This window comes from Dermochelys coriacea, chromosome 10 (assembly GCF_009764565.3).
Source record: "Dermochelys coriacea isolate rDerCor1 chromosome 10, rDerCor1.pri.v4, whole genome shotgun sequence".
In the NCBI taxonomy this organism is placed as follows: Eukaryota; Metazoa; Chordata; order Testudines; family Dermochelyidae; genus Dermochelys; species Dermochelys coriacea.
In genome coordinates this window covers 82,068,856-82,083,532 of record NC_050077.1, presented here as the reverse complement: position 1 = coordinate 82,083,532, position 14,677 = coordinate 82,068,856, and the positions used below count along the sequence as shown (strand labels likewise).

At 44.1% G+C, this 14,677-nt stretch overlaps 1 protein-coding gene across 1 annotated transcript; it reads right to left on the bottom strand.

Moving 5' to 3' along the window:
- Positions 1–238: 238 nt before the first annotated feature.
- FEM1B (fem-1 homolog B) lies at positions 239–13,839 on the bottom strand. The gene is made up of 2 exons (XM_038419799.2): positions 12,758–13,839; positions 239–4,463 (listed from the first exon to the last, which is right to left on the bottom strand). The coding sequence occupies exons 1-2, from the start codon at positions 13,003–13,005 to the stop codon at positions 2,828–2,830; spliced, it is 1,884 nt and encodes a 627-aa protein (XP_038275727.1). The 5' UTR covers positions 13,006–13,839; the 3' UTR covers positions 239–2,827.
- Positions 13,840–14,677: the final 838 nt, after the last annotated feature.

Below are 14,677 nucleotides of genomic sequence, written 5' to 3'. Positions count from 1 at the left end.
TATTATTGCTCTTGGATAATGGCGTATTTTCTCCGCAGCTTTCCACATACTGAAGTATGGGTGAAGGACCCTAGAATAGGATGCAATGGAACCAAAGGTGGAAATTAGCAGAACACAAATTGCAAACTGAAATACAAGACCACCACCCTTTACACCAGAACATTTGGGCACAGCAGAATGATTTGTGGAGGAGTTTCATGTAACTAACAATTTCATCTACAGAAATCTCAGGCATGTGTTTGTTCCAAGAATGGTTTTATGGAGATATTTCATAAGAATACATCATGTAGATTATTTTACACATCAGAATCATATCCTGAGGAAAACAGTGCAAGGTTGTGCTGTCTTAATTAACAGTACATAAATTGTAACCAGTGCCTTTCGAGCAATTCATAAAGCAGTCAGCTGTTATCTACTGCCTAGCTATTTTGCCAGCAGCATGTCACACGCACACACACTATTAGTATAGAACCAGTGTTCAGTCCTCTCTTCCCTAGTCAACTGGGTTTCAAGAACTCTTTAGTCTTACATTAATTATACACATTATAAATATATACTGAGGTGCAGCAAAGTGTCCAAATAATTTATTTGATGTAGGTGGCACATTATAGCAAGAGTCGACGTTTTTTTTCCCCAACACATACACCGATTCATCTATCTGCTTATTTTAGCTGGTGTTAAAATATATCCGCCAACACTAATGTTACCACCAAAATATGTAACATCTGGTATTTGTTCTTCATGTACTCCAGCAAGGAAGGTCTTGAGGCTTTAGCTATAATGGACATCATCCCGCAAGGTGCTGAGAAGCCATTGGTCTCAGGGGGCTTGAGGACATTTGTCATCTCATGGGATCAGACTCAAACATATGAGCTTTAAAAACTTTCTGCCAACAGTAAGTTAAAATCCTTTGTGGGTGTCTAACAGCCAGGCTAGAAATCTTCATAATAAAATCTTAGCAAAACAGAAATTTAAGATTATGTGAAACTTCAGATTGTTGGTACATTTCAGATGGGCAGAGGAAGACATGCAAAGTACAAAATTACAGGAATACTATCACCTTCCTGCCTATTCCGTGAAAGGTCCTGTGATGCTGCATTTGTTTTAAGGCCGTAGGTGATTGAGTTTGGCTTTGTCATCTTTCCTGAAACATTGAATTGCAACTGTTAGTTTTTCACACTGTAGTTTCAACTACATGAGATACAAATTACAAACATTTCTCATTTGAGGATTTTGTTTTCACTCTGGCAGACTGAGAAGCTTGTAAGTTAAAGATATAATAGTGCCAAAGCTTTTTCCTTTTCAAGAGACACACAACGTCTATATTTACAGCACTATACAATCTGAGCAGCATTGTTCTGGTTGGCACTAGCCAAAAATTAGAATTACAAACTAATTTCACATTCAGTGTTTATTTATTTGTAATACAAATGAAAACGTGTGCCCAGACCGTGGCTGAAGTTCTACTTAGATTGTTTAAAAAAAAATACAGAACATTATTTCATTGTCTGACAATTAAAAAGCCCTGTTTAAAATAATAAACAGAATTTTCAGTAGCCCGTCAAAACAAGTGACATTTTACTGCTGCAACTTCTGCCAAGGAGAAATACCTTCTCAAGTAACAGATATTATACAATCAGTTACTTCTCATCATAAAAGAACATTTTAATTATAGGATGATTTAAAAAAACAATTTTACTATAAGTTTTCATAATGAAAGGAATAAAAATCATGAAAAAATTTAAACTGAGTCAGGGAGACAAATTCCATGCTTATTGGAAAGTTGGTTCTGATCATCATCACACTTAAAAGAAGACACTTGGGCAAAGGGGAACCTTTGATGAAAGACTGCTCCATTAGGAAGACAGCATCTGGAACTCTGGAGCGCAGTTTTAAAAACTGAGTCAAAATGTTGAATGTTAACCGTTAAAATGACAAAAAATTTAAAAGCTATTTGAAATGTTAGGGGCCATGAACACACACACACACACACACACACACACACGCACACACACACTATCCATTTTCTAGGTATCTATGCATGATATTTATAAATGAGTGGTTTGTTGCGTAAAAAGAAATTTGATTGATATTTGGACAGATGTGCTAGTATAAATGAAGACCATGATTATTCAACAATTACTATCTCAGCATATTCATAGAGTTGAATTTAACTGTGTATTTCCTAATAGAGCGTCCCCATACTCCTACAGCTGTCAATAATTGCTGCTTACATTTCAAAAAAAACACAGGAATAGCTTAAAATGTTACTAATCGCTTCAGTGGTAACTGAATGGCATAAAAAGATGGTAAGAAATGAGAGCCTTGGATTGCTCTGTATATTGGGACTTATCACCAACTACAAGACACTTTCAAATTCTTTTTTTTCCTTCCTTGTCCCAAGAAAATTTTAAGTCTACAAATTTGCAGCTGAGGTAATGTGGTGGCATGGGCTTTTTAAACAGAAACATCTTTTGAAGTGGCCGTTTAAAGCATTCTCAGCTGTAACTCATGAATGCATGGGCATATTTGAAACAATATTTTGTGCTTGTTACATTTGGTGTTTGTTTTCATTTTGTTTTTTAAAAGATAATGAGGCAATTCATTTGTAATCAAAAAAAGAGTGACCACCTTTTCAGACACCAGATTGTAGTTACATTCGAGCAATGTGGCTTTTTTCCAAGATCTGTTTGAGAACAAAGGCTGAAGACTGAATACAAAGGGAAAAAAAAACAAACGTGGAGAAAACTAATCTATGCACATGTTTTCTATTGTCTGTGATTTAAGTCTTCTCTAAGTAGCACCACCTTGAAAGATTTTGTGTGGCCTAATGAAACTCCACAAATTCTTCCAGAGTTCTGGGGATCTGCTTTTGGTAGCTTATGTTATAGATCCGTACTGCACGGGCAGCCAGGCACTTGAGGCTCAGCTTCATTTGAGTTTTAAGGAGTATTTCAGACACCCCAGTTGTACTTTTATCAAGAGGAGTCTTCTTCTGCTTATTTGTCATGTCTGTATGAGCACCAGCCTCCACCAGACTAATGATAATCGAATGCAAAGTCAAAAAATCACTGATGGGTCTGTTGTACTGGACAATGATGTGAAGTGCACTGTTTCCTTCGTTGTCTACAGCATTCACTTCAGCACCACAGTCTAACAAGAGCTTGGTGACAAGTGCATTTGGAAAGCTGCAGACGTCATTTGTGTGGAAGTCATCTACTGGTGTACTGGAGTTGACAGCATGATGCAGCAAACCGGACCCGTCCCGAGTTCTGGGATCAAGATTAATCAAGTTATAGATCTGCTTGTTGATTCGAGATTGCTCTTCTTCACGACACTGAGTCTTGGTTGAGATGCACACCAAATACAAAAAGGTAAAAATATTGCATTCGTAGTTGTCCATGGCTGTGTGGATGTCAGTGTCTTGGTTGCTTTTAATCCTGAACATTCCTTGTTCTATTTCCAAGACACTACACCTCAAAACACTTTCTATGTCCTTGGCTTTAACAGGCTCATTCAAGTGTATCATCTGAGAGAAAACTTGAGCAAACCTCAAGAGATCCTTATGGGTATTCCTATTACCTTTCTGCCTCAAATGCAATGCATGAAGCCATAGTTTGATACACTGTTCAAACTCCATGTTATCTGCATAAACAGCCCCACGATAAATAATAGGATGCGAAACATCTATATTGTCCGAGCCCAAAATTCGTTCACGCACTATGAGGCCTTCCATGTGAAGGGCATCTCTGTCCTGCCGAATAGATTCTAATTCCTGAGGAGTTCTGCATTCAGTTCTGTTTCCATAAGCTTCGATTTGTGGAAGAACCTCTTTCTCAATGATGTTCTCACTGTCTCTATACCTCTCCAGCATTGCTAAATATAAATAGTAATAAGTCTTCATTATATCATAATTTTCCCTGTCATTTGCAAACGATGCACCCAGAAGTTCCAAAGCTTCAATTCTACTTTTTCTGTCACAATCCGCATGAGCAAGAAGAAGTTCAACTACATCTGCCTTACAGCTCTCAGCAGCTACTTTTAATGGAGTCATTCCATGGCCATTCACCATCATTGCAGATTTCCATTTGACCAGCTCTTTAACAATCTCTACATGGCCAGCTTCAGCTGCGAAGTGTAATGCTGTAGCACCACAATGTGCCTTGGCATTGGGATCAGCATGTTGTTCTAAGAGATATCTCACCACATCTGTGTGCCCCTTGTAAGCTGCAATCATAAGGCAAGTGTTGTCATACTTGTTGGCAATACTGATGTTAGCATTATTTTCTACCAGGTATTTCACTATGTCCAGTCTGCCATCAAAGCATGCAGCCCGCAGCGGAGTTGAATTGGTCACAGTAGTGTGGTTTACATTGGCTCCATGACTAACTAGCAGTTTGACAACTTCAAAGTGTCCGGCTCCTGCTGCACACCAGAGAGCTGTGGCTCCATCAATGACATAACTACAAATGTAAAGACAAAAAACAGGCAGTTAAATCTCTTACAAAGTGCAGCAGTTTGAGTAGTCTGCAAGAAGCATGTTACCAATATCCCAAGTTTATATTCAACACAGGCAAATATTTTAGAGCCACTCCCTTTTTATATTTAAAGATATTTATCAGCAGAGCCAAGACAAAATAAGGCAATTAGCAAGTACACAGATGTCCAGAAGAAAAAAAGTTAGAGATAGAGATTTCGAAGCAGTGCCAGAGATCTAGCCACATGACTCCATTAATATTAACAGACTCGCCTGTGTTGCTTTGAAAATTTCCTCTAGGGCTTTAGTCCACTGGCCCACCCAGTCCCAAGAAGCAGAACTAGAAAAAGGAGAATTATTGTCTTCTATGATAAACTGACATTCAGGAAAGGAAGGTGAACCTACAGATCATGGAATTACAAAAGGAGAATAAAATTCAGACTTAAAAAGATCAAGTCTGATGTTTTCTCCACTTCACTAGGCCACTGGAATGTGGAAACAAGAGCTGTTTATATCGCAGCAATATGGATGCAAACAGTATCTCAGACTTCACTGGGAAACCAAACCAAGGCAAAAGGATAAAACCATCTTTCATTTCAGTTTGTAGACCTGCTCAGGCATTTTCCAGAGTTAAAACTGAATAATAAAACACCAACGTGATTTAATAATTATGCTGCAAATGCACATGAGTAACTTTACGAGAATACTCGTGTGTATTTGCATGCTCAAGTGCTCAGATGACACCCAACGGGACAAGCTTCAGAGTTTTGGTCTAAAGACAGTTCTTACGGCTAGATTCTGATATCATTATTCAGCATGAGCAGTTCCTTACTCCACAAACAGCCTCTCTGAAATCAATGGAGCTACTTTTGTAATAAGATGTGAGGAAGGATTTCAAGCCCTGGCCCTACGACCAAATGTCTTGTTCATGAACAGAGGTGCTTTCCTGGTGCACCAGGGGGGGACATACACAACACAAGAATTTGGGGGAGTAGACAAGTGGGTGTTATGAGCCAGGCTTCCTTAGTTTGCACCTTGGCAGAGACTACAGGCACCATCAGAGACTCCCTAGCACAACTGTGGCAATCAGGCTCACAAGAATGATGGGAGATATAGTGAGCACAAACAGTAAATGCACAGCATACCCCCAACTCCCTAGCCCGGATATCCTCATGCAGGGAGGCAAGAGAGGAAGTTTAAACAGGCGGTGAATCAAAATGATGTATCCCTAAATCTGTGCAAGGAAGAAGTGAAAGGGCCCAGCCATCCCATAAACACACAGTGATGTGGAGAAGACGAGACTCCTCCATCCAACAGCAGAGTGGTGATAACAGCCCTTCCCAGGGTGGATAAAAATCAATGATTTTTTTAATAAAATGCTTTTTGAGGGAAAAAAAACGATCTAAAGATACAGTAGTTTTAATTAAGATACATTATAGCTCAAAGATATCTCATTATGGAATAGGGATTATAAATTCTAATTCTATAGTATGAGACAATATATTCATGTAATGTTTAAGAAAAGTTTTGTAAATGAGTTCCAATAGTTCATGGATTAGGGACCCAATCTTATGTGATTCCAGGGGCTTCTGTATAGATCATTTACGTTAATCTTTCTATCTACCCAATGGGACCCATTGCTAAATCTAGAACATACCATCAGAGATGCTTAGTTTTGCAGTTCTCAAACTGTGGATTTGTGTCTTCAGAAATAACATGCTTGTTAACAGCAACAATGTTTTTAAATAAATAAATAAAAAAATAGAGAGAGAGGTGAGAAAAAACGACCTCGACCCGATTATCCCTCCTCAAATTTGTGTACACAGAGTCAATCACTTACCTCTCTCTAAAAGTGAAAAGTTTCAAAAAGTTCAATGAACAGAAGATTGTGGGGGGCGGAATAGATCTGGACAAGGAGAATAAGTCTGGAGATAAATGTGAAAAGGGAAGGACAGGCAGTAGAAACAAAAGGAGGAGTGTTAGGCAGAGACAAGCTCCACCTAATGAAGAGAGGGAAGAGCATCTTCACAAGCAGGCTGGCTGACCTAGTGAGGAGAGCTTTAAACTAGGTGCACCGGGGGAAGGAAACCAAAGCCCTGAGGTAAGTGGGATACCGGGAGGAAGCACGAACAGGAGCGCACGAGAGGGCAGGGCTCCTGCCTCATACTGAGAAAGAGGGACAATCAGCGAGTTATCTCAAGTGCCTATATACAAATGCAAGAAGCCTGGGAAATAAGCAGGGTGAACTGGAAGTCCCAGCACAGTCAAGGAATTATGATGTGATTGGAATAACAGAGACTTGGTGGGATAACTCACATGACTGGAGTACTGTCATGGATGGATATAAACTGGTCAGGAAGGACAAGCAGGGCAGAAAAGGTGGGGGAGTTGCATTGTATGTAAGGGAGCAGTATGACTGCTCAGAGCTCAAGTATGAAACTGCAGAAAAACCTGAGTCTCTGAATTAAGTTTAGAAGTGAGAGCAACAAGGGTGATGTCGTGGTGGGAGTCTGCTATAGACCACCAGACCAGGGGGATGAGGTGGACGAGGCTTTCTTCCAGCAACTCACAGAAGTTACTAGATCACAGGCCCTGGTTCTCATGGGAGACTTCAATCACCCTGATATCTGCTGGGAGAGCAAAACAGCGGTGCACAGACAATCCAGGAAGTTTTTGGAAAGTGTAGGGGACAATTTCCTGGCGCAAGTGCTGGAGGAACCAACTAGGGGCAGAGCTCTTCTTGGCCTGCTGCTCACAAACCGGGAAGAATTAGTAGGGGAAGCAAAAGTAGATGGGAACCTGGGAGGCAGTGACCATGAGATGCTCGAGTTCAGGATCCTGACACAGGGAAGAAAGGAGAGCAGCAGAACACGGACCCTGGACTTCAGAAAAGCAGACTTTGACTCCCTCAGGGAACTGATGGGCAGGATCCCCTGGGAGAATAACATGAGGGGGAAAGGAGTCCAGGAGAGTTGGCTGTATTTTAAAGAATCCTTATTGAGGTTACAGGGACAAACCATCCTGATGTGTAGAAAGAATAGTAAATATGGCAGGCGACCAGCTTGGCTTAACAGTGAAATCCTGGCTGATCTTAAACACAAAAAAGAAATTTACAAGAAGTGGAAGATTGGACAAATGACCAGGGAAGAGTATAAAAATATTGCTCGAGCATGCAGGAGTGAAATGAGGAAGGCCAAATCACACCTAGAGTTGCAGCTAGCAAAAGATGTTAAGAGTAACAAGAAGGGTTTCTACAAGTATGTTAGCAACAAGAAAAAAGTCAAGGAAAGTGTGGGCCCCTTACTGAATGAGGGAGGCAACCTAGTGACAGAGGATGTGGAAAAAGCTAATGTACTCAATGCTTTTTTTGCCTCTGTCTTCACGAACAAAGTCAGCTCCCAGACTACCACACTGGGCAGCACAGCTTGGGGAGGAGGTGACCAGCCCTCTGTGGAGAAGTGGTTCGGGACTATTTAGAAAAGCTGGATGAGCACAAGTCCATGGGGTCGTATGCACTGCATCCGAGAGTGCTAAAGGAGTTGGCGGATGTGACTGCAGAGCCATTGGCCATTATCTTTGAAAACTCATGGCGATCGGGGGAAGTCCCGGATGACTGGAAAAAGGCTAGAGTAGTGCCCATCTTTTAAAAAGGGAAAAAGGAGGATCCTGGGAACTACGGGCCAGTCAGCCTCACCTCAGTCCCTGGAAAAATGATGGAGCAGGTCCTCAAGGAATCAATTCTGAAGCACTTAGAGGAGAGGAAAGTGATCAGGAACAGTCAGCATGGATTCATCAAGGGCAAGTCATGCCTGACTAATCTAATTGCCTTCTATGACGAGATAACTGGCTCTGTGGATGAGGGGAAAGTAGTAGACGTGTTGTTCCTTGACTTTAGCAAAGCTTTTGACACGGTCTCCCACAGTATTCTTGCCAGCAAGTTAAAGAAGTATGGGCTGGATGAATGGACTATAAGGTGGATAGAAAGCTGGCTAGATTGTCGGGCTGAACGGGTAGTGATCAGTGGCTCCATGTCTAGTTGGCAGCCGGTATCAAGTGGAGTGCCCCAAGGGTCGGTCCTGGGGCTGGTTTTGTTCAATATCTTCATTAATGATCTGGAGGATGGCATGGATTGCACCCTCAGCAAGTGTGCAGATGACACTAAACTTGGAGGAGAGGTAGATACGCTGGAGGGCAGGGATAGGATACAGAGGGACCTAGACAAATTAGAGGATTGGGCCAAAAGAAATCTGATGAGGTTCGACAAGGACAAGTGCAGAGTCCTGCACTTAGGACGGAAGAATCCCATGCACCGCTACAGACTAGGGACCGAATGGCTCGGCAGCAGTTCTGCAGAAAAGGACGTAGGGGTTACAGTGGACGAGAAGCTGGATATGAGTCAACAGTGTGCCATTGTTGCCAAGAAGGCCAATGGCAATTTGGGCTGTATAAGTAGGGGCATTGCCACCAGATTGAGGGATGTGATCGTTCCCCTCTATTCGACATTGGTGAGGCCTCATCTGGAGTACTGTGTGCAGTTTTGGGCTCCACACTACAAGAAGGATGTGAAAAAATTGGAAAGAGTCCAGAGGAGGGCAACAAAAATGATTAGGGGACTGGAACACATGCCTTATGAGGAGAGACTGAGGGAACTGGGATTGTTTAGTCTGCGGAAGAGAAGAATGAGGGGGGATTTGATAGCTGCTTTCAATTACCTGAAAGGAGGTTCCAAAGAGGATGGATCTAGACTGTTCTAGGTGGTAGCAGATGACAGAACAAGGAGTAATGGTCTCAAGTTGCAGTGGGGGAGGTTTAGGTTGGATATTATGAAAAACTTTTTCACTAGGAGGGTGGTGAAACACTGGAATGCATTACCTAGGGAGGTGGTGGAATCTCCTTCCTTAGAAGTTTTTAAGGTCAGGCTTGACAAAGCCCTGGCTGGGATGATTTAGTTGGGGATTGGTCCTGCTTTGAGCAGGGGGTTGGACTAGATGACCTCCTGAGGTCCCTTCCAACTCTGATATTCTATGATTCTATGAAAAGTGAAAGTGTTTGAGCAGCATATTGCAGAATAAAAAAATTCTGAGGTCCTTCTAAGTGTAGCCTTCATTGATTTGCGATCTACCATACCATTCAGTCACTAGAAGGGAAAACCTACAATGGCAGCAGGCTGTAAGAGAGACCCAGTTTGGGTCTCATCTATCTCTGAGTTGTGAAGAATATGTATGAAGGTTATAACAACAAACAAGAATGTACTTTTATGTAGAAATCCATGATTAAATCGAGTCTTCCTGACTAGTGATTTGATTTAAATCATTATTGAAATCAATTTGATTTAAATCAAATCCACCCTGGCCCTTCCTAACATTGACTGGGAGAAGAAGTCCCTCCTCCACCTCAAAAACAGGAGAGACCCACACACACATACACCTCTACTCTACTCATTCTCAAGGAATTTTACTTTGGAAAAAATGACTAAAAAAAAAAGCATTCTTGGGTTCAGCCTCTCTCTCTCAGTGCCATAGAGAGGAATTACTCTTAGCTTCTCTGCTGGGCTGGTGGAACGGTCTAGATATAGTACCTATAGGCCATCAATGGATAGCCAGATGCAAGTCAGCAGCCGGTATCCATTATGTTCTCTCCCCCTCTCTCTTCCTGTATCTGAAATAAGCTCTTCTTTTTCATACAAGCAGCATAAAGAAAGCAAATCTGTGAAGCTTGAGTTTGCTCTTAAGGCAACTTTAGCTTTATGGATATGGTTGGGCAGGAGATTTCAGCTTTTATATTTTAAGAGCCATTTATGGGTACACACATGTTGGAACACATTAGAACAACATTACAACAAGAAGTTTTAAGAACAAGGGCGGTAACGAAGGTGAAGAAAGGACGGTTCACTCAAGAATACAGAAACAAGACATTCTGAGAGGTAACCTTGGTTGATTACAAGTGTTATTCATAATCTAGTAAAATTTCAGCATATCATATTCGTTCCATGCTAAACTAAAATACATCAGTGCTATGGTTCTAAAAAGCTGAGGAACTAAGATTCATTTAGAAAGAGGCCTCAGGCAATAGCTCTGTCCACACTACACAAAACAAATCCATTTACAAATATGATTTAATACATAGCTATAACTGCATAAACATGTTTAAATAATCCACTTTAACAATGGCATCAGAGCAACCACAATACTTCTCTGATGAGCTTTGAAACCCATAGACTCTTGGGTCAGGTAATGTCGTTTTCTATAAACCAGGCAGTTGAGCAGCCAATAATTTTAGCTTACTTTTGAGAAAAGTTTCTTCTGCACCTGCAGTCTGTATGCACTTAGCTTGCTAGTGTGCTGCTGTAAAGTCCAAAATATCCCAGTCTAAATCATAAGATTACTCTGTATTCCCAACTAAGGAAGAGTAAAATGGTTGACAAGATGCAGGAACTGAGTTTGTGGGAACTCTAGCTCCTTATACAACCTTGTCCAGAATGCTCCATACCTCAAGACTAAATTCTTGTGAACCCAGCAATCAGAATTAAAGTAACCTTTTAAAAAAATTAAATTACCATCAAGTAAAATCCGAATATCCAAATTAGAAATAAAACTTCATTAAAATGTAGATATCAATGAGGCCAAAAAAAACCATCTCCCATGCCTTTAAACAGCCAGAGTAAGCAAGGTAGAGGGGAATTTGTGCTTTCACGGGAGGTTTTCAAAGTACTTTTAAAACATTTAAGTCTCACAAAATCCCTGTATGATACATATACAACCAAAAGGGTCCTTTTTTGGATAACTAATTATATTTGGGCTGAGAAGGGACCTACAGCATATTACAATGCAGCTATAGCATCTCATGCTGTGATCCTGTCACATCCCAAAAGCTGAGCAAGGCCAACTGTTGGTGATTGTGAGATCCAGCTGCTGCAGGAAGTGATGGTGGTGTTTCAATATAGGCAGTTCTCTTTCCGTGACTCTGTATTAAACTGGTACCACAGCATTTGTCAGAGGGTGCTGAGCTGCTGGGGATGTGTCTTGCAAGAGAAGGAAAACTGACCCTTTGTGACCAGAATGATCCCATAGCACAACTTCCAAGAACAAAATTATTAACCGGAGTGTTTTGGCTAAATCCCAGCTCAGGTGATTACACTCTCTCTCCCGAAACTCCCCACGCAGTTTCAGTTGAATAGTGTACTTTTCTCCCCTTCCTGTCCTACACTGTTGCATGCTGTTGAGCACCCTCTTCAGAGAATACTGCATTTTAGTGTTGGAGGAAGTGATGTCTCCTGTATGGTTTATATAATACAGTAGTTTGTAAAAGGTTTTGGGATGAAATGTACTATACAAAAGACTAATACCATTTTGTGGAGTAATTTAGAGAGGAATCGCTGTCTACCTTATCTAGAACCAGAGGCATTATAAATTATATCTAGAGCATCTGAAAAGGAGGATGGTTACATACAAGTAGAGCATCCATGTGGCTCACACCTTCCCTCTCTGAGGGCATGTCCTAAAGCTCCATGCGACCCATGGTAGCAATGATGTCATAGAATAATACATTCTGGTACATCCTGAAAAAAGGCCACTTGCCCAAGGCAAAGGCAGAGCTTTCCCAGGGGAGCTGTGGCTAGCCCATTAGATTCTGTAGAAGGTAAGATTTTCTTTATACAAAAAAAAAAATACATGTTTTGCCCATGTAGTTGGGAAGATAGCCTTGCAAATGTGAAATGAGGGAATGATGACTCCCTGAGTCTACACACAACTCCTGGAGCACGGCCACTGTTAATAGCTTTCCCAGCAGAATAGGGGCGGGGGTGGGGGGAACCCTAGTTAGTTTCACAGCCACTATTCCGAACCAGGTAGGAAAGTGCTGTGTGTTCCCCATAATCACACAGAGAGGTTATGTCTACACTAGAAACATTACAGGAGTACAGTTGCATCACTTGTAGTATAGATGCTTACTACAGTGATGGAAAGGGTTCTTCCGTTGTTGTAGTAAATCCATCTGTCCGAGAGGCGATAGCTAGGTCGACAGAATTCTTCAGAATTCTTCTGTCGACTGGGGTCTGCAGCGGGCATTAGATCAACTTAATTACAGTGCAGAGGGCGTGAAAATTTTCACAGGCCTGAGTGATGTAGGTAAGACAATCTAACTTTGTCGTGTAGACCAGCCCAGAGTCTATTTAGCAAGATCTTTCAGCATATGTTTCTGAGATAGCTCAATTTTCATCCTGGCTTTGCCATTCCCCTTTGAAAGAGGTAGGAGTAAGAGACATCAGCATTGTGTACGTACCCATCGAAGCGGACCGTGCCAGTCTGATGGGTCTGCACCCGGTAATGTTCTAGCAGCAAGCGCACCACCTTGGCGTGACCGTTACGGGCTGCGATGATAAGGGGCGTGGAGCGCTGGCCACCCTGCTGGCTGACGTAGCTCAGCAAGTACCTGATGTCATTCTCGGAGCGGTTGAGCAGCAGGGCAGCCAGGGTCAGCACTCTCCCTTCACTGGCCGCCTTGTACACATAGCCGGCCAGGCCTTCCATGGCCTTCTCCTCCTCCCAACTTCTCCTCCTGCTACCACCGCCACCTTCAGGCCTGCCAGCTGCAGCTGGTGCCAAGGCCAGGGTAGTCTCTTCCTCCTCCGTCCTGAATCGGTCCACGGCGGGGGGCACATGCGGGCAGGCCCTGACCAGAGCCCAGCTGGCCCCCTCAGGGTCAGCACCAGCGCAGGGTGTCCCAAGTCTCCACCGCTACCCACAGCCCCCAGGACGCCCTGTCAGTGCCACATTCTCCAGCCCCTCCGAGTGCCACGTGCCATGGCGGGTGGGCAGCCGAGGGCAACCACCCTTATGGGGCTCAGTGCCCACTCCCCGACAGGGCCACGGGGGCTGGGGGGCAAGGAGCCCCCCCAGGAAAGCTCCCCAGGTGGGGCTTGGTGGGGGAGGGACCCAGGAGGGTGGCGAGGGGGCGGGAACCCCCCGTTCGCTACAGGCCCCCAGGGAAGGCCTGGGGGAGGCAGGGACCCAGGAAGGCGGGGGGGGGGGGTCTGGCACTTCCCCTTGCTACGGGTGCCCGGAGGGGCCTTGGTGGGGGCAGGGACGCCCCTACCTCACTACGGGTGCCCGGAGGGACCCCGGATGGGGGACAGGGACTCGGAGAGCGGGAGTCCCCAGGAGTGACAGGGGGGAGCCCCACCCTCCCAGCTACGGATCCCCGCAGGGGCCGGCAGCCGCTCCTCCCTCAGGCTGTCCTGGGCCGCTCCCCTCCCCCGCCCGCGCTCCTTCTGGGCCGCGGAGATTCCGGAAACAAAAGCGGAAGTGGCCGCGTCCTCGGCGGAATCCATCCCGGCCGGGAAACCGCGACCCCAGCAGAACCGTTCCGGGGTTGGCGGGACCTGGGGGTGGCGGGCGGTGGGAGGGAGTCCCCGGGGTGGGTCCCCCATTCGGCCCCTTCCAGCAGGCCTGACCCCTCCCCAGCACAGGGCCCTGGCACCCCACGGCGGGGTCCCACAGTCAAGCAGGACAAGGCAAATAGAGTGGGAGGGAGACTAGAGGCAAAACGACTTGCCGGGGCGAGGAGCAACGGGGCTAGAACTAGCAGCCAGGACTCTCCCGTCCCCGTCCAGCGCCCAGCCCACTAGGCCGGCTTGCCTCGGCCCTGGCATTTTCCAGGGGACTGATTCTCTGCAGCCAAAGCTGTAGGTGTCCAAAGACAGACATGGAATGATAAACTGCAACTCCCTTTGAAACCCAAAACCGTGCTGAGCAATGGTAACAGGGCCACCAAGGCCCCAGGCCGGTAGCCAGCGGGAGCCCCATTGACTTTAATAGGGATCTGCCCGTGCTCAGTAAGGGGTCTGGGCCATAATATGTAAGCATGCTGGGATCTGGTGGGATGACAGACACTACATAGATTTAAGTTAAAAGAAAAGGAGGACTTGTGGCACCTTAGAGACTAACACATTTATTAGAGCGTAAGCTTTCGTGAGCTACAGCTCACTTCATCGGATGCATTTGAAGTGAGCTGTAGCTCACGAAAGCTTATGCTCTAATAAATGTGTTAGTCTCTAAGGTGCCACAAGTACTCCTTTTCTTTTTGCGAATACAGACTAACACGGCTGCTACTCTGAAACCTGTCATTATGCAAGGCAATAGATTTAAGTTGTTAACAAGAACAGAGACCCAATGCCTCTTGATTTGGAAAGTCCCCCTAAGC

Excerpts from the sequence above, each read along its gene's own strand:
- FEM1B (XM_038419799.2), bottom strand. The coding sequence starts at position 13,005 with ATGGAAGGCCTGGCCGGCTATGTGTACAAGGCGGCCAGTGAAGGGAGA. Across the intron at positions 4,464-12,757 it reads GGCACGGTCCGCTTCGATGG|TTATGTCATTGATGGAGCCA; the intron begins GTACGTACACAA and ends TTACATTTGTAG.